We start from the raw sequence: 19,895 nt of genomic DNA, 5'->3' as shown, positions 1-19,895 counted from the left end.
TTATTGGGTACTTTATTTCTACTATTATTACATTGTAATATATAGTGAAATAATTACACAACTCACCATAACATGGAATGAGTGGGACTCTAAGCTTGTTTTCCTGCAACTAGACAGTCCCAGCTGGGGGTGATGGGAGACACGGACACATCATCAGGCATTAGATTCTCATAGGGAGCATGCAATCTAGATCCCTCGCATGGACAGTTCACAGTAGGTTTTGCACCCTTATGAGACTCTAATGCAACCACTGATCTGACAGGAGGTGGAGTTCAGACAGTAATGTGAGTTATGGGGAGCAGCTGTAAATACAGATAAATCTCACCTGCTACTCACCTGCTGCTGTGCAGCCTGTTTCCTAACAGGCCATGGATCAGTACTGGGTCTGTTGCCCCGAGGCTGGGGACCCCTCATCTAACCCAAACATTCCATTTCTGAAAATTTATACTAGTACTAACGATGGCAAACTATGAGCATTTACTATGTGCCAGGCATTGTGTTAAGGGCTTTATATGTGTTATCCTATTTAATTCTTACAAAATCTATGAGGTAGCCACTGTCATAAGCCCCATTTTCTAGATGGGAGACTGAGATCATGAAAGTTCCAAACAAATTATCCAAGGTCATACAGACAGCAATGAAGCTAAAGTTAAATCCAGGTCTAAACTTCAAAACCCATATTCTTCTATAGTTTGCAGTAACATCTAGTAAAGGAACAACTAAGGATTGATGTAAAGATGAATGTAGAAAGACATAAATAATAAGGAATAATTAGAAGCAATCTAGATGTCCAAAAATGAAAACTGTTTAAATAAATTATGGTAAAGTAATTAGAATAAAAAATAATGTAGAATAAAAAATGATGTGGCAGAGTAAGAGATATGCAACTTAGTCTCAGATACTTCAGAGAAATCGTGTGTGTGTAGAGAGATGCACATGTGTGTGTATGTATGCATGTAGGCATGTGTGTATTTATACCCATAGAGAGTGCACATACAGGCACACACAAATTATAAAGCAATTGGGTAAAATGTTAACAACAGGTGATGCTGACACTGCTGGTCCTTGGACCATACTTTGAATAGCAAGGATACAGAGTATCCTTAAAGCTGCTTAATTCAGGCTAGTGGTAACTTACTTATTAAAGTGGCAAATCTCTATCAAATAAGGCATACTTACGAAGCAAAAGGAATTTTTAATATAGGATCTGAATTGTCAACGGCTAGGCTCCCAGATTTAAAGTGAGGACTGAATTGTGTCAGATGATTTCGAAGAATTCCAACAGCAACTTGTGCATGTGGATCAAGACTAACTCTGAAAATGTTAATAAAAAATGGTTAATTTTTGGGGGCAATTTATTCAAATTTAACAGTATATGCAAACTATTTTAAATATAAGTAAAGTCAACAGTTTGAGCTCCATTTACATACCTGAATATAATAACACTCCCTGGAGACAAGTTTTCAAATTCTATTTCTTGAATATATTCATTGGGCCCTTTTGTGGTAACTCCAGCTTGTTTAACAATTTTACTTTCATTAAGCTTGAAAAAAAATGGCATTAAAAAAATCAGTTCAACAAGCAGTTCTAATGTTCTTAAAATGCCTAACACAGTAGCAAGATGAGTCCCAAATACCTGAATATGTTCTCTAATTTCTACTGTGATATCTGGCATTCCATTGATTGAATTCTCATCCTTCCTATAAGGTTTCACATTTCTCTCAATAGTTCTAGCTTCAAGAACTACTTCTTCAATTTTGCCTAGGAATATATAAAAACATTTTAACAAAATTTCACATGGAATCATCCAAAATTAGGAAGGCTAAAGTGGTTTCAAATCGTTTAACTTAAAGTTGAAAATAAAATGTCAGTAAAATTTTTTAAAAAGTCTGAAAGTAGATGATTCTACCCAAGGTGCATTTTTACATTTTTTTTTTAAATTACAACTTAGTTAACAAAGCTTTATTTGAAGTAGAAACTTATCAAAATAATAGCTTAGCTCTGGGGAACAACTTCCTAATTTTGAGCAGAGAAAAGCAAATCACTTGAAAAGCTTATTTTTTTTTTTTTAAATTGGAATTTTTCAGATTAAAAAAAACCATTTTTTTTAAACCCAGGTCCTACTTCCTCAAAGAAAAATTTACAAATACAAGTAAAGCCTATGTGTACCCATTCTTTACTTTCAGAGGCAACCTCAATTCAATTTGGTGCTCACTACTCCTGGCATTTTCACTATACATGCATGTTTCCTCAAACAACATATATTATTTTCCCTATTTCCAAGTTTTATTAAAATGGATTCAAGTTTTATATATATATATATAAACATATATATATAAAACATTTACTTCAAATGCCAAATAATATTCTACTGTATGAATATACCAAATATATCTCTTCTATTAAGGTTGTCTCTCTAATTTTTCTCTATTATAAATAATGTTGCAATAAATATCCTTGTGCATATCTTCAAGTGGAAATGTATGAAAATTTCCCAGATACATACCTAAGAATTGAATTGCTGGGTCAATGGATTATATAACATTTCAATCTCACTTTAAATGACTTAAGCTTTAAATCATTAATCTGGCAATTGGTAACATAACCTTTTGACCCAGGAATTCTACCTCTGTAAATATATACTAAGAAAATTGTTTAAAAGAAAAAAATTATCCTTAGTGTATATTTAAAACTTAATAACACTTCTAAACACACTAAAGAATATGTAAAAGGGAATAAAAACATTTAACAAAATAAAAAACACAATTCTGTGGACTGACAAGTGAGAATGTTTTAAGAATGATCAGTGACCAAAACAAAACCTGAGATAATATTTTGCATAGTGATTTTTGTCCTATAAAACTCAATACATATATTAGCAAAAATCAGATGAGGATAGTGAATTGAAATTTGTGAACAATTAAAGAAACTTTTAGGTATTCAGGTTGATCATTTTTAAAAACAGGAACTATGCATACTCAGCAACTAGTAACCAATACAGAATATGATTTTTACGGGAATTTTCATTTGCTCAATCAACAAACTTTGACAGCTGCTGCATATACGGGAGCATGCTCTGCTACAGCATACCACATAAGAAAATTAAAATACACATATCCAGAAAAAATTCAAGTAGTATTAAGAACATAGCTCAGGGATGTATTTGATAATTTTATATTTGACTCTCTATGACAAAGAAGTATATAGAGACTATAATTAGTGTATGTTCAGAAGAAAGAGAGATCACTGAACAAAGGAGGTGTAACTTTAGACCTTGAAAGATCCAGACAATTCACATAGTATTTGGGGATAAGTAAAAATATCTGTTTGTTTGAAATAGCGGACAGACATAGAGCTAAGATAGTAGATTAGGATGGATTATGAGAAGCTTAAATGTAAGGTTAGGTTATTTTCCATGTTAGTTTATATATTTGTATGCATATTTGTGCATATACACACACAAAGACATACACATATACACATGTACATAGATACACACTAACACAAATATATATAAATATTCTTCTGGTAGAAGAGAAATACATGTTCATTTTATTCAAATTAGGAACTATATTAAAATATAAACAAAAATGTTCCACGACTCAAAAAATGTTAACATTTGAAAGTATTTCTGTCTAGGTTTTGTTCCATGCAGTAAAAATATAAGTTGCCAAAATTTCTTTCTTTCTTTCTTTCTTTTTTGAGATAGGGTCTCATTCTATCACCCAGGCTAGAGTGCAGTGGTGGGATCTGAATTCACTGCAACCACTGCCTCTTGGTCTCAGGTGATCCTCCCAGCTCAGCCTCAGGAGTAGCTGAGACTACAGGCATGAACCACCATGCCCACCTAATTTTTTCTACTTTTTTTGGTAGAGACAGGGTGTTACTATAATGCTGACTCTGATCTTGAACTCGTGAGCTGAATGATCTGCCTGCCTCAGCCTCCTGAAGTGTTGGGATTACAGGTGTGGGTCATCATGCCTGGCGAAGTTACCAAAATTCTTTAATTCTTTTTCTCAAGTACAACCACAGTGGCACTGTGTTATAATATATATGATATATACATGGTATATAACCATAACATTACAATATAATTTAATATAATGATATAATACAAACACAATAACAATTTTTAGATTGCATTACCAGGGATGCACATTTGAGGCACTTCCTTGCTATAAAATGAAGTCTTGGGATTCCTGAAAGCAGTTCTAGATACAGCCACAACAGACTGATGGATGCTGGGTGAGTGTCTTGTTACTGCCACAATGTCTTCATCAACTTGATCCACATACACCTGAGAAGCAGAAAGAACAACTAGATTAGCTCTCAAAGTGGAAATCAGTGCTCAAACTGGAAAGACTTCCTCTGAAATTGAACCTGAAGAACAAATGTAATTATTTCTTGCCTGAATAAAACCCTTGGCTCCAAGCTCCTGATGAAGTTTATTGATAGCACACCTGGCTGCAATAATTCCGCTTTGGAAATTAACTTCACCTGGATTTGAAGGCAATGCTTCAGGATTCCATTTAGTGTAAAAACGTTCTTCAGAAACCACTGAAATCTGGACAAAGGTAAAATTTAGCATGAATACATTTTAATTACAATGAGTTTTTTTTTAATAAAAATGCACAAAGTTGTTAGCCATGTAGGTTTTAAAAAACAACATATAAACAAACCTGATGAGGCACTAATTCATCATAGCCTCTTGTACTTCCACTAGCACAACACGCCATAGAAACAATTGTAGTACTTGGAAGAGCATCATACGCTGATCTATGCTAGAAGACAACAACAACAAAGCAAAAGTTTACTTTCTTTTAAATGCAAACTGCCATTCTATAGCATAATGAAGTAAAAGGATAATTATATAAATAAATTCATAAGGTAAAATGATTTGCTTTTAAACAATTAAAACATTTTGAAAATTATGTACTATAAATCAGTTATAAATCTGACACTATTTTGAGGTACATGGATATGATTGTGACCAAGAGAGTTAAATATCAAAATAAGTACATGAAAAAGATTAGGTGCTTACCACAATAGGACACTCATTATCATGGGTAATATCCATAAACAGGGCATGTGCAATAGCTGGCATTAAAGGCCTCAAACAGGGCTGAACAAAGGATCCAACAGGTTCTCCTCCATATCGGTAAACTAATCTGCCCTCTTCATGACTATTATATGCACTCATTGCCTCTGCAGAGCATTACAGAATATTTTAACAACCCTCATTATTTATGTCCAGGAAGAGGTTAGATTTCTTATCATAAATGATTTTCAAAATAAAGACATCAATATTATAAAAAATAAAACTGCTTTAGCAATTTAAACAAATATTTACTAGTTAAAGTGACAAAAAACTTTTCCCCATAACTTAACTGGAGAAATGACTCATTTAAGGAAAAGGGAACATATGTTGTTTACTGGGATGTAAGCTATACAAAATTGATTATAAAACATGTAAACATCACACTGTATCTCCCAGTAGAAGATGAAAAACAGGTTTGCATATTTTCAACAACAAAACAAATAGTTTTGTTAGTGAGTCTTCAGTTCATCCTACTGGTTTTTCAATTTGAAATGAGGTATCTTACCCCAAAGTAGAAATTTATACTGATAAAAATAGACTGAGTAATATTAGAATATGTCATACAAACTATTTAAAAGAACATTAACTGTGTTAAAAAATTATTAAGCATTGCATATGAAGCTATTAAATCCTTTAATCTACTTAAACAAAAGCTAAAGTTTTAGATGGGAAATACACTCCAACAAGCCTACCTCTTATTAAGGAACTAATGCCCAGTCTAGTAACAAAGATATTGTCCAGATCTTCACTTCCTGTGAACAGTTCAGCTACTACATACAAATTGGGTTGCAAATTCCTAGCAGCATCCAACATGTACTGTAAAAAGCACAGTGACAAATGTAACAAATAAATGCAACAGAAAAGAGAAAGAGAAAAGCAAGATAAAAGGAAGGAAGGAGACAAAAGGAGGCATGGATTTGACATAGAAAAATATGCAGCAAGATAAAATGGAAATTCAAAAATTTCCAAATAAAATTTCACTGTACATATATAAGAAAATATGAAGCACACCAAAACACATAGAAACAAGAGAACTTATAAAGAGAAGAAAACAGTTAAAAAGGAAGATTAGATTTTGCAAAGATATGAGACACCAGAGTGGAAAAGAAGAAGAAAAATGTTAGTCTCATATTACTAAATGTAAATCATAACACTGCAATTCTGTTAGGCTTTCCCCTGTTTTTTGTTTGTTTATTTTTAATACCTTTAATCAGACTTAATTTCCAGGTGGTTGACTAAATAATTATTCATAAATTCCCCGATGGTGAGTTACTTAGCTGTTGGAAAGATTAGGTCTGTCTGACCAGACTGAACCCAGTTTCTCCTACAGATGGTACAACTCTTAAAAACTCTTACACCTTACAATTTCCATTTGTGTGATTTACGTTTAAAACTGGTGCTATCTGTCCAGCTGAGAATCAGGAAATACTGGTTTATAATAAAAAATCAGATAGGTTCCTAACTGTTAAACATAACATTTGCACAAAGGTTAATAAAATACTTGAAGTTCTATCAGGTAACAAGTAGAATCCTAGAAGATTTTGTAATTTAAAATTAAGTAAATTAAGTTAGAGCATTCTTTTCTGCCATGTAACAATCTTAGAAGTATATATACATATATATATATATATATATATATATATATATATATTTTTTTTTTTTTTTTTTTTGCTGTTACTAAAAGCACAGTAAAATAAAGCCCTGTGATTTTTTGGACCTAAACAATGTTCTACCAGCTTAATTTCTGTTTACTAGATCCGTCCAAATAAAATCAATTTTTCATCACAGGACTTGAAACATACATTATAATACTTCTTTCATATTAGAGAAATAGATATTTTTTAGATAAACACACATTTCCAAAGAACACCTAAGTGATACTTGTCACTAGGAAGCCATGAAAGATTTATAAGCAGTGCTACTGTAGGGTTTCTAAAAATAACAAACTTTTAAAAATCTTATGAGCAGGATGAAAATTATGAGTTTAATTACCAAGTTGTATTGAGAGAAGGTAATACTGTAAGTGTTGGCACTGTTCAGAAGTTATGGTAAAGAGCCCAAAGAGGAATAGACAATGTTTATGTTTACAATTATATTTTAATAAATAATTTTTAAAAATTAAATCGATGAGGCTAGACTGGCTTCAATTTGCTATAATGATAATGTTTAAATAGCCACTATAATATGTAATAAGCTATTCACCTTCACGGTCACTTCTAATACATATTGAAAGCAGCCTAAAAATAAGAAAAATTAACATTTTATGTTTTACAGTAGCCAATACGGTTGTGCTCCATATTATCAGAAACAGTATGATCAACTTTCCTAAATTAAAATTTTTAAATTAACTAGTTAAATATTTTATAGCCCAGTATTCCATAACAACTGCATCAAAAGATTGTTAGAATTATGCAAACTATGCAATAGTGTTAAATACTACCACCAAATCAATGGTGGTATCCATCTAGCAAAAGGAAATGTTTACCTGCATAGTCTACTTAAGGAAAGCTAGGAAAGAATGCTGAATTTCTTTTCTTAATGTGGATAAATTATTTTTCTGTACCTCAGCTACATGAAGAGGTGTTGAGTGGCAATTATCAAGACGTACTCCCTGGAAATAAGTTGCAGTTATTTCAGTGTATTTTTTCATGTGTGCCCAGAGATAAGGACAGTCCTCTGGTTTATTCCCATAGCGTAATTTAACACTGTCTCCCCAGCAAATAAGTTCTCTCCTTAAGTAAACGTCTGAACCTGTTAAGAAAAGAGATTGCTTTAAATGGTTCAAGAAATAGAATGAAAACAATTACTTCAAGAAAACACTGTGGTTTTTAAATTGCTTTAATCATTTCTGCCACAAATGATATATTGGTTAAAATTATATCTAAAGTAGCCTGAGATAAAGTTTTAAAAAATTAATAATAATTTCTCATAGCTATTCTGTAAAAATTCTAGCTTATAGTCTCTTCTAAAAATTTGTCCTCAATTTCAAAAACCCAAGTCACTTCATAAGGGAAAACAGAAATGTTAACATCATAAGCCTTTTACAATTATAGTTCTACCAAAAATATTTAAAGCTCCATCTCCACCCTTCTACTTATTTTTGGCAACAGGTTATATTAAATCCATGGCACACAGTAGAATGGCTTGTTTTCGTTTAGAATGGCTAGAAAAAAGAGGGCAGAGACACTTAAACCCAAACTTTTACTCTTAAAAAAAAAAACCATAAGATTTCTGAATTAATTTTAATGTCACGAAAATAGACTCCTAGTTTTAAATGTTAAAAAATAAATATATCAATGGGCCCCTGCAACATTCTTCCTGGCAATGAAACAGCCATGGAAAAACAAGACACTAAGAGTGAGGGGGGACCTAAAATCATTAGGTTCTAGTTTCATTGCCACTGAAATGTCTTAATACCTCTGGCCAATGAGTGAAAATATCTCCAATGGCAATGTAATTGTAATAGCAGTGGTTTCAAATCTGTTTGTAAAAATGCAATAATATTCTGTCCAAATAAGAGCTTATGTAGATCCACAATATAGAAAACAGATACATAAAAGCTATTCTGTTTGAGAAGATAAGAGGTAGGAAGGCAAAGGAGAGGAAAGAAGATGAACTTCTTTTTTTGTTGACTCCATGTTTTCTTTCTCAAATGTGTAATGTACCTCTGGTACCTTTATGGTGAAATAGTCTAAAAACCAGTAGACTAATGGGGAAGAAAATCTATAAAGCAGATTTTACTTTGACCTTGCCATGAACTATTCTTTCCCTATCCACAGAGAAGTTAAAAATGATATACCTGGTTCAGCAAAGTTTCGAAGAGGATCATCTCCCATTACCCATCCATTGTGTGCCATCAGAAAACAAGCTTTATTTGGGAGATGAATCATAGATTCTTCCATGGAGAAGTCCATTTCTTCAAATGGGAAAGTAAAATATCTATGGAAATATAATTAAATATTAAATCCATACAAAGAAACTTCTTGGAGAGAATTTGAATTTGCAATATTAAAACTAAACTCCTTTTATAATGAATAAAATTAGTTTGATGTCATTTATAGAAAAAAACTTTAATAAAGGTCAAAAATCTTCAATAGGCTTTTTGAGTAAAGCTAGTGGGGTGTGAGGAACAGGGAGTTAAAACAACAGCATATCTGGCTAACATTTTAAATAATTTTTAAAACCTCATAAAATTATTTTTAAAAATAATCAAGGCGGCCGATTGTGGTGTCTCACATCTGTAATCCCAGATCCATGGAAGGCCAAGGCGGGCGGATCACCAGCCTGGCCAACATGGGGAAATCCCACCTCTACTAAAGCTACAAAAATCAGCCGGTTGTGGTGGCGCACACCTGTAGTCCTGGCCCCTTGTGAAGATGAGGCAAGAGAATCGCTTGAACCCAGGAGGCGGAGATTGCAGTGAGCTGAGATCACACTACTGCACTCCAGCCTGGGCAACAGAGCGAGACTGTATCTCAAAAATAAATAAAAAATAATAATAATAATTGAGGCATTGAGCATTGATGTTACTTTGCAAAGACTTTTTAAAAAAAGACTCTAAGTAAAGATATGCAAAGGCTTTTACTGCACTCTAGTTGCCCAACCTATGCTTCATATCACTTATTAAGGACCTAGATGCTTGATTTGTTTAATATTGAATTTATTACTAGGTATACAGTCCTCCAAAAACATTGTAAATAATAACTATAAATTGGTTCATACTGATGACATTTTCTCTAACAAAATATTTGCCTAATGAAATAGTTAATATTAAGCCTATGTCCAAATCAAAATTTCTATTTCAATTTAAGAAATGTAATGAAGTCACATGTTAAAATATTTAGGTTAATTTCAAAAGTTAAATACTATTTTCAATTGTCAACTATCAATAAGAAGAAAACAAGAATGCAACACCTGGTAACTAATGGATGCTTTCTAGTGACAGGTCCTAGTTTCGGACCATGGCCAGCCAGTCGTTCATAAAACACATTTCCCAAAAGGCAATTAACTGCCTGAAAAACATTAAATTGTGTTAGATCATCATCATCAAGACAACAACAAAATAGTACTAAGATGCAAGGAATAGCAGCAGTTCAAAAATAAGTAAAACCTGTTCCTGATGATAGTTAATGAGTTGATGCCTCTCTGAATTTAATTCCTCAATTCTCTTACGAAACCAATTACAGCATTCTTCAATTGCTGCTGGCCCATTGCTAGAGCAAATAGAGAAATGTAGATATAGTATTTAATGGCTTTACAGATTCTGTATTTAAAAATTTTCTAACAAGGGTCACAGAAACCTTAAATATATTCATCAGGATTTTAATTATGGCTGATGATGTTTTTCAATTGTAGAAATTTTTATATACACGTATAGGAACATGGTCCACGCACAGAAAAAGTGGGACATGTTATGTGCTGAAACAGTAGAATTACAGTGAATTACTTTATTTCATTTTCTACTAAGCATTTTTAATAAGTAGCATGAAAATCATACTAGCCATAAAGGTTTGTAAGTAATATTATTTATTTCACAGAAAACGCACATTACATACTCATGTGGTATAAAAGTCGCTAGTGCAATGTTCATATCTACAGTACAGCCAAAACGTCTGTATTCAGGATCTTGAATAATCTTAAGATGTTGGTTTGGATCAGACTTGGTTACTCTCCTATTTCCTAAAAGAAAGAAAAGATGTATCTTAAATGCAAATATCCACAAAGAGATTATAACTGTCACTAATTTATAATTTTTGGCCTACAATTTTTTTCATTGAAAATATTTGTTTCACAAGTATCCTCCTACCTCCACCCCTTCCCATCTTTCTGTGCGTGCGCACACACACACACACACACACACACACACACACACACACACACACACGGGACAGGTGCAGGGGAGAAAGATACAGACAGACAAAAGACACAGGATTCCTATCATTTCAATCCCAGCCCCACTTTTCTGCCTAAGTCAGCATTCACTTGATTGATTGAGTACATTAAGGCTTTAGTGGAACCCGTTTTCCTCCCAGGTGCTACCAAACATTCTAACCTCAGAAGTTCTTTTTCAAGATTGCTTTCGAAATTTGCTTCCTAAAGTCTTATTATAACAACCTGACTTTCTTTGTATTCTCTAAAAGAAGCACACAGGTTTGTTTAATACTTTTCCCCCCCTTTTCTACATTCTACATTTCTACAACTACATTCCTTAGATAACAATTTAAAAATTAAAAAGGAAATAAATGGTTTTGGGGGAAAATTTTACTCTTTTTCTGGCACGTGTTTGTAATAAAATCAAGAACTGGTACAGGATTGCTTCCACTGAACTTGATTTTATGTTAACTAATTAATTTATATATGGCTTATTCTAAAGAGACTTTGAAATGATTTATAAAACACAAACAAGATAACATAAAATAATGGGTTTCCACAGTGTAGTGATTATTATGTTCGCCTTACAAAGCAGCATGAAATATAAATCAATTCTTAAAATTCAGTTTCTAAAGTTCACCTGGAAGAGTAAATATACGAAAACTGCCAAAAAATGTTTGAAAAAGAGAAAAACCTATGCCATCAGTATAGACTAATAGTCTTTAGTATTGATAGAATAAAGGAGATGGACCAGTGGAAGAGCACAGATAACAGAGGTATATTTTGTATATTACCATACACTGTGAAGTGTTATGGTGGCACTTCAAATCAGTATAAAGAAATGGATTTTCAACTCAATATAATTTTAAAAATCCAAATAAAGTTAAAGATCTTCTTTATAAAATATACAAAAATAAATTTCAGGTATATTAAATATTCAAATGTAAAAACGTAAGATTAGAAGAAAAGAGAATGTTGATGGAAGGTCTTTTCTAAGCATAATATGAAATCAGAAGCCATCAGAGATTGAAAAGTTTGACTACCTTGAAAAAAAAAGTCACCATAAACAAGAGTTAAAAGATCAAGCGCATACTAGGAGAATATAGTTGAGGCCTGTGTAATAAGACATAATGAATAATAATGTCAATATAAAAAAGAGACAATGCAACAGAAAAATCAGAAGAAACATTAACAGGCAATTAATGGAAGAAATACAAATAGCTAATTAATGTATATAAATATACTTCATTAGTAAGCAAAGAAATGTAAATTAAAATAAGGTATGCTTTGTCTGATTGACAAACATGTTAAAGGTTAATGGTATCTAATGTTAGTGATAATATTAAGTTGGTATAACTTGCTGTGAAAAGAAATTTATTATATTTGAAATTTATATACCCTTTGACTCATTAATTCCATGTTTAATATAATTTATCCTTCAGACTGACTCACGTAAGTAACAGGAATGTATTTTCTGCAGTACAGCTTATGAGACTGGGAGTTTACCTAGGGCAAGGACTTTGTTCTGTTCACCACTGAATCCTAATGCGTGGGGAAATGTCTAGCATATAGTAGTAGGTGGTTCAAAGAATATGCATTGAATGAATAACGAAAAAAGAAAAAACTGGAAACAATCTATCAAAAAGACTAGTTAAATAAATTCAAGTACTTTAAAAATAGGATATTGCTATATAGGGGTTAAAATAAATAATTAGCTATAATAAATTCATATCATCAACTAAAAGAACAAGTTGTTGACAGTTTATGTTCTAGTCCTATTTGCAAGTGTAAAAAATAAAAAATATAAAATGTATATACACACATATATAGAATTACATAAAATTATATATAAAATTGATTTTTCTTCAAAAAGAATCTTAAATACAAGAAAAAATTAATATGTAGTAGCTGAGATGTAGGGTTTTGGGAGAGAGGAGGTCACACATTCTATTTTCATACACATTTGAACTATTGGGCTTTTTCTCTTTTCAATGAGCATATATTACTTCACGTAAATAATGCAGCTTACTGTAGGGAGGGAAGATAGAGGACCTTTAGTAAAATGAAACAGGAAGAAAAGTTAATATTAAAAATTCCTGTATTAAAGTGTTACACAATTGCAGAGGTTGATGTGTGAATCTGACTGAGCATCCTAGAGCTTCAAAGGCACTATATTTCTGGGTCCTACTCTAGTTCTGTTTCATGGAAGAGAAAAAAACATCCTTAAGATCTTCCCAAGATCCTCACTGCTAGGTTGTCCTATGTGAAATACAGATACATTCTTAATAATCCTTTCTAATTTGCCTCCTACAAACCCTACCTTCTAATTTCACCTATTTTTTCCCTATCTTATTTTGTTCGGGGGCACATTAACTTCTTGAGTAATTATGCCCTTAACAGAAGACTCATTCATTTACCTTTTGTTATCTTGCCAATATCTGGCTTCAGTATCACTAGTGGCTAAGTGGCCTTAATAGTGGGCAAAATCAGCTGGAAGCCCCTCTATGTCAAAGTTAAGATTCTTACTATAGACAACAGTAGACTATCGCATCTCTCAGTTTCAAAACTTGTTTTGAGCCTTTCTCAGCTGAAATAACCTTTCTCTACCTACTTCCCATTCATACATTTAACAACTATGTACTGGGTCCCACAATATTCTGAGCATTCTATGGAACTATCAGTAAGATACAGTACCCAGGGGAAATAATTGTGTTATATATTATTATGATATGCCCTTAGATGTCTCTGCTAACTCTCAGCTTACAGAATCAGTTTTAGAATATCACAAATAATACAAATATCATACAATGACATATTTAATAATGACGTTACCCAAAAGAGAGTTTTCCCTTAATAAGCAATATTAAATTTCTTAAAGTTGATAGGAACATCTTAGTATATATTCTTTACCTTGTGTAAGAAGTCTTCTAAATTGCTCAACTGCTTTGTTGACGTCTACTTGGAAAAATTCCCAGAGTTTAAGCTTTGGAAAAATATCTTCCCAAATTATCTTTCGGATGGACTGAAAAATGTCAATAGTTAAAAAATACATATATACATATATTTATTTAAAATCATTTTACCAAATACTGTTTATCATATTAAAATAAAGATTCTCAGTAATTTTCAACCGTATATTTAACAGGTACTTTAGAAACTTTTCCTGTTTTAGTGTGGTACTCTTCTGTACATACTGACATTCATGTGATGATCATTTTCAATCAAAGCAAGTATTCCTTTTTCTTTGTATTTCCCTTCTGCAACATCACAGGAGAAATGCCAAAGTGCTCTGTCTAAGATCCAGGCAGGTTTTAAGTGTGGAGAATTCACAAGATTATAAGCACATTCTGGATGTTCCTGGATCCATTTACTATTAGCAGCTGAAGGAAAAAGGAGACACAAAGGAAAATTTCACAATTAAATTGAAACTGTATCTATGTTTAGAGGTGAAATAAAATATAAACATCTACCACTCATTGTTTTCTGTATTAGACATCAATATTTTATAATGATACCATCATAGGAAAAATTATTTCTTTGGTTATGGTATCCTACCATCACCTTCACCGTACTTTTTTTTTTTTTTTAACTTTAATTCTGCTTAGAAAATCATGATGAAACAAAAAGCAGCCCTCTCATAGGTAACACTTTTGTATGGCAATCCTAAAGGGTCAATGAAATATGTTGTTTTGATAAACTGGATAAAAGCAAGGCTGAGAAAGTGCTAAAAGAAATATGCTCAAGGAATACAAATGTAGCTTATATTTCAGAATCAGGAGTTTGGCAAAGTATCCCAAATATTTACAACATGGAAGATAATTTGTTTTGGCCAGGCATGGTGGCTCATACCTATAATCCCAGCACTTTGTGGGAGTGGAGGTAGAAGAATAGCCTACAAGAATGCAAGACCAGCCTGGGTAACACAGTGAGACCTCATATCTATTTATTTTAAAAAAAGATAATTTGTTTTAATTTTAAAACAAATGAAAGTTATATGGAATTTGTCTGATCTTTAAAATGGACTAATTCTCTCTGAATTCACATTAAAGAGCATGTGATTAGTATACATAAAATAAAAAATAATAACAATTACTGGATATTTACCATATAGCAGAAATTATTCTAAGCAGTTAAATATGCTAATTTATTATTCCTCACTTCCTACCCCACAAATTAGGACATACTGTTATGTTCCCTTAACAAATGAGGAACTGAAGCACAGAGTTAAGTAACTCAGCCAAAGTCAGACAGTCAGGAATCAACTTGGTCAAGTCCCTCTTTAGTATATGCAATCTTTATAACATTGCTCTGCTACTGAAATGAATGTGCTTATGCTTCATTTACTAAGCTGAGCACCCTTATGTAATTTTGAATCATTATTATTTCTAGTGTCAGTCATTTATTTAGTAAATTATTTATTTACTTAGTATTTAGTCATATCCATAATAAACACTCAGATGAAGACAGGCTACATAAGGAACACAGATGTTATAATAAAAGTTAAATGGGTAATTCTCAAAATTTGCATCAAGATAGTTTCTCTGAGATTTACCACCACAATCACTGAAATTCAAGGTATTTTTTAAAAGGACAAAATGAAGTAATAACTTATATCCATTTAGGATTTCCAATTATAAAGAATAAATACTGGGGCTAGGTGCAGTGGCTCATGCCTGCCATCCCAGCACTTTGGGAGGTCAAGGAGGGAGTATCACTTAAGCCCAGGAGTTTGAGACCAGCCTGGGCAACATAGCAAGACCTCATTTCTAAAAAAATTTTTAAAAATTAGCTGAGCATGGTGGCATATGCCTAAAGTCCCAGCTACTCAGGAGGCTAAGGTGGGAGGATTACTTGAGCCCAGTTAGTGGAGGTTACAGTGAAATGAGATTGTGCCACTGCACTACAGCCTGGGTGACAGAATGAGACCCTGTCTCAAAAATAAATAAATAAAAAATAATAAATATCAATGCTGCCCTCACTCATTATTTTTGAGACAGGGTCTTTCTTTGTCACCCAGGCTGGAGTAGAGTGGTGCAATCATAGTTCACTGCAGCCTTGAACTCTTGAGCTCAAGTGATCCTCCTGCCTCAGCCTCTCAAGTAGTCAAGTCTACAAGTGTATGCCAACACACCCAGCTAATTAAATACACACACACACACACACACACACACACACACACACACGTGTGTGTGTATGTATTTTTGAGATGGAGTCTTGCTCTGTCACTCAGGCTGGAGTGCAGTGGTACGCTCTCAGCTCACTGTAACCTCTGCCTCCCGGGTTTAAGCGATTCTCCTGCCTCAATCTCCCTAGTAGCTGGAATTACAGGTGCCTGCCACCACACCTGGCTAGTTTTTGTATTTTTAGCAGAGACAGGGTTTCAACATGTTGTCCAGGCTGGTCTCAAACTCCTGACCTCAGGTGATCTGCCTGCCTCGGCCTCCCAAAGTGCTGGGATTACAGGCATGAGCCACCGTGCCCAGCCTTAAAATTTTTTTTGTAGAGATCAGGTCTCACTATACTGAGCAGGCTGGTCTCAAACTCCTGGCCTCAAGTGATCCTCTTGCACTCGGCTTCCCAAAATGGTGGTATTACAGGTGTGAGCCATTGCACCTGGTCCCCAATTTTTAAAACAGCAAAATCCTAAAACTGTTTCTTTTCTCAATATTTTGAAATACAAATCAACTGTAAAATGAAAGAATTCTAAACAATAGGTAATGAAAGTATTTTTTTCTAATTTTACACGAAAGAAGAGTCAAACTCCAAACTATTTTTTAACACACATCTACATTAAAAAATAAATATGGACTTCTGGAGTGATACAGTAAGAAACTCAACAAACACTGTCCCCAGCAAAACAATTTAATTGGTGAAAATAATTTTAAAAGCAATCATTTAGTCCCTGGAAATTATCTTAGGGCATTCAGCATAAGGAGAAACATTTATTTAAGATAAGAACAGCAAGAGTCTTGGCATCTGAACTAAGACCTTTTCCAGGCCAATTGGGTTCCCAGTATTCTTGGCCTGCCAAATCTGGGAAAGGATGATGGCTTTGCAAGTAGAGGCTGAGTGGAGGGAGATTTTTCTCCACCTGCCTACTTGGAACAGAACTTCTGCAACATGGCTGGGCACAGTGGCTCATGCCTGTAATCCCAGCACTTTGGGAAGCCGAGGCAGGTAGATTACCTGAGGTCAGGAGTTTGAGACCAACCTGACAAATACGGCAAGACTCTATCTCTACTAAAAATACAAAATTAGCCAGGCATGGTGGCTCATACCTGTAATCCCAGCTACTAGGAAGGTTGAGGCATGAGAATCTCTTGAACCTGGGAGGTGGAGGCTACAGTGAGCCAAGATTGCGCCACTGCACTCCAGCCTGAGCAACAAAGCAAGACTCTGTCAAAAAAAAAAAAAAAAAAAAAAAAAAAAAAAGAACTTCTGCAATACAGGGCTGGTGGGGGGAATTAGAAACACTCATAGACTGCACCTCTTATGGTGAAACTACAGTCCCAGGCTGGGAGCTGGGAGGAATGTCTCCCTCTTGGCCACACTCACCAGGAGTAGAGCACCTGTGTTAGAGCTTCTGTAACAGAGGGATTTGTGTAAGATAATGGAGCAGGTCTTGGTTCAATCACCACACACTCTTTTTCTTACTAAGATTTAGTAGATTTTCAGATGTTTCTCCATATACTAAATGTCGTTTGGACAATTTCCAGGGGACTTAAGTGATTGTCTTAAAATAATTTTCACCATTTAGGGTTGCTTCACTGCACAGAGTGAAGCCTTCACATAACCATTCAAGAAGTTGAATTCTGCTGGATAATACTTTTTTAAAAGAAAATTTGTTTCACAGAATGGATACTATGATTTGTAACACTTTTCAACTACAGTAGTGGCAAGGTTTACTTCTTTTACATTGCACAGAGTCTCTCAAATGTTTCAGAAATATAGTCTGTGGCAGAGACGATTCCCGTAGTCCAAATTTTATTCTCTCTTTCTTTAGTAATACAATTCCCAAGGTTCAACTTTACACATAGCTGACAAACTCAAGACTACATTGCAGGTCTCCTTTAAGGTAGGTATGGCAAGAGACAAAATCCTTGCCATACCTACCTTATATGTGTGATGTAATGTGAACACAGTAATATCTACCATACCCTAAAAGACTGCCCTTTCCCCATTTCCACCGGGCAGAAAGTGGTAGCAGGAGCTGGAACACTCATATTTGACTAAGAGTTTGAAGCAAAGTGTTAGAGAACTGCAGAGCAACATGAGAGAAAGAAACTAGTTCCCTATCACCACTGAACTATCACTCTCATCCTGGAATGCCTATCTAATCTTCTGTAAGAAATAAATACAAGTTTAGCCTTAAGTCCCTATATTTTTCTGTTACAGCTGCTTAAGCCATATCCTAACTCATCTAATTTGTAACTAATAAAATGCCATTATGTGGTTTGACAAATTTGACATCAATAATATTATAGATCTCAAAGTGATTACCAAGACTGTCAAATTTTCCTTTAAATATATATTTTTTACATTATTTTATAAGAGATGGGGGTCTCACTATGTGTTCCAGGCTGATTTCAAACTCCTGGCCTCAAGTGACCCTCCCACCTCAGCCTCACAAGTAGCTGGGGTTACAGGGGCAAGTTACAGCACCTGGCTTAATGTCAAATTTTCAAGTGAAGACTATTGAGTTCTTGGATATTACAAAGCTTTCTTTCACTGTAGTCTTTGAGGCTTGGTTTCTAGGTACATGCAAATTTTAGAATGTACCTATTTCTTTACCTAACTTTGCCATTATCATTGGAGATTTTTATTTACATTGATGAACCAGATCTATGAGCTTTTAAATATCTTCACAGTTCCTATGGTTACTTGGAGAACTGTTTTATGAAACAGCAGATTCTATCTTTTAAATGTTTGTACCAACTAGAATTATTGTTCTTCACATATGCAAATCAGTGGTTTCCAAACTTTTCTATATCGTAGATACATGCAAGATAACAGTTGGAAGGTGAACTGGGTTAAACCCAAAGCTGCTCATGGCCAGATTTCGTCAGGCTAGGCCAGGCCAGGTCCAGTTCCTCTGACAGATGAGGGGGAATCATTTCCTCAAGGATCACTAGTTGGGAAAATTTGATATATATTATAGAATTATATATTGCTAAGGAATCTTGAGAACCAAACCAACTAACTTTAACAAGCTCTTTTAACATGTAAAAGACATAACTTTCAGATTAACTTCTGAGAGTTTACTAATAATTTTCATCCCAAATAATAGAAGTCATTTAGTTTTTTCATATGTGTTATGGTACTGTAGTGCCACAGCTCCTGCTAATACAGAATTCACACATTCCTTGGCAAAGTATTAATAGCAGTTCCCTCTTATCCTTAGGGGATACCTTCCAAGACCCCAAGTGAATGTGTAAAACTACAGATAATACCAAACCCTATATATTTTGTTTTTTGATAACTGAGCAAGCTATTAAATGACTAGCGGGCAAGTAGTGTTTACAGCATGAATACGCTGGACAAAGGGATGAGTCACATTCCAGGTGGGATAGAGCAGGGTGGCATGATAGTTTTTCATGTTACTTAAAACAGCATGAAAATTAAAACTTAGGAATTGCTTATTTCTGGAATTTCTTAGTATTTTTGAAATGTGATTGACTGTAGGTAACTAAAATCTCAGAAAGCAAAATCACAAATAAGGGAGGCCTACTGTACTCTAAGTTGAAATATGTGATCATTATGTTCCTTCTATGATCACGCTCCTGTATTTATAAGCATCAGATGCACAATACTTACATATTGACTTTATTCTCAATTAAGAATGTTACCTTTGAAAGAAAAAATTTTTTAAATGGAAGGACATCTAATCATCATTTGTGTTTTTAAAATTTATGTTAGCCCTTTCCTT

At 33.8% G+C, this 19,895-nt stretch overlaps 1 protein-coding gene across 8 annotated transcripts in view; it reads right to left on the bottom strand.

Moving 5' to 3' along the window:
• Positions 1–19,895, bottom strand: part of AGL (amylo-alpha-1, 6-glucosidase, 4-alpha-glucanotransferase) — a 69,692-nt gene that overhangs the window by 36,237 nt on the left and 13,560 nt on the right. For 7 of the 8 annotated variants that reach the window (XM_032262913.1, XM_032262910.1, XM_032262912.1 and 4 more), the window contains exons 6-20: positions 14,168–14,349; positions 13,880–13,991; positions 10,654–10,777; positions 10,209–10,311; positions 10,013–10,110; positions 8,898–9,037; positions 7,662–7,849; positions 5,791–5,914; positions 5,042–5,205; positions 4,680–4,781; positions 4,409–4,564; positions 4,147–4,297; positions 1,637–1,761; positions 1,431–1,543; positions 1,180–1,314 (exon numbers count right to left, since the gene is read on the bottom strand). In XM_032262913.1, coding sequence (XP_032118804.1) covers positions 1,180–1,314; positions 1,431–1,543; positions 1,637–1,761; positions 4,147–4,297; positions 4,409–4,564; positions 4,680–4,781; positions 5,042–5,205; positions 5,791–5,914; positions 7,662–7,849; positions 8,898–9,037; positions 10,013–10,110; positions 10,209–10,311; positions 10,654–10,777; positions 13,880–13,991; positions 14,168–14,349 — 2,017 coding nt within the window. The remainder of the gene's footprint in view (positions 1–1,179; positions 1,315–1,430; positions 1,544–1,636; positions 1,762–4,146; positions 4,298–4,408; positions 4,565–4,679; positions 4,782–5,041; positions 5,206–5,790; positions 5,915–7,661; positions 7,850–8,897; positions 9,038–10,012; positions 10,111–10,208; positions 10,312–10,653; positions 10,778–13,879; positions 13,992–14,167; positions 14,350–19,895) is intronic. The other variant, XM_032262916.1, reaches the window with a different exon arrangement.

The sequence above is a fragment of the Sapajus apella genome, unplaced genomic scaffold, assembly GCF_009761245.1.
Source record: "Sapajus apella isolate SASKATOON/1434 unplaced genomic scaffold, GSC_monkey_1.0 scaffold133, whole genome shotgun sequence".
Lineage (NCBI taxonomy): Eukaryota > Metazoa > Chordata > Mammalia > Primates > Cebidae > Sapajus > Sapajus apella.
Note: the sequence above shows the minus strand (reverse complement) of the source record. Positions and strands in the feature narration are given on the sequence as shown.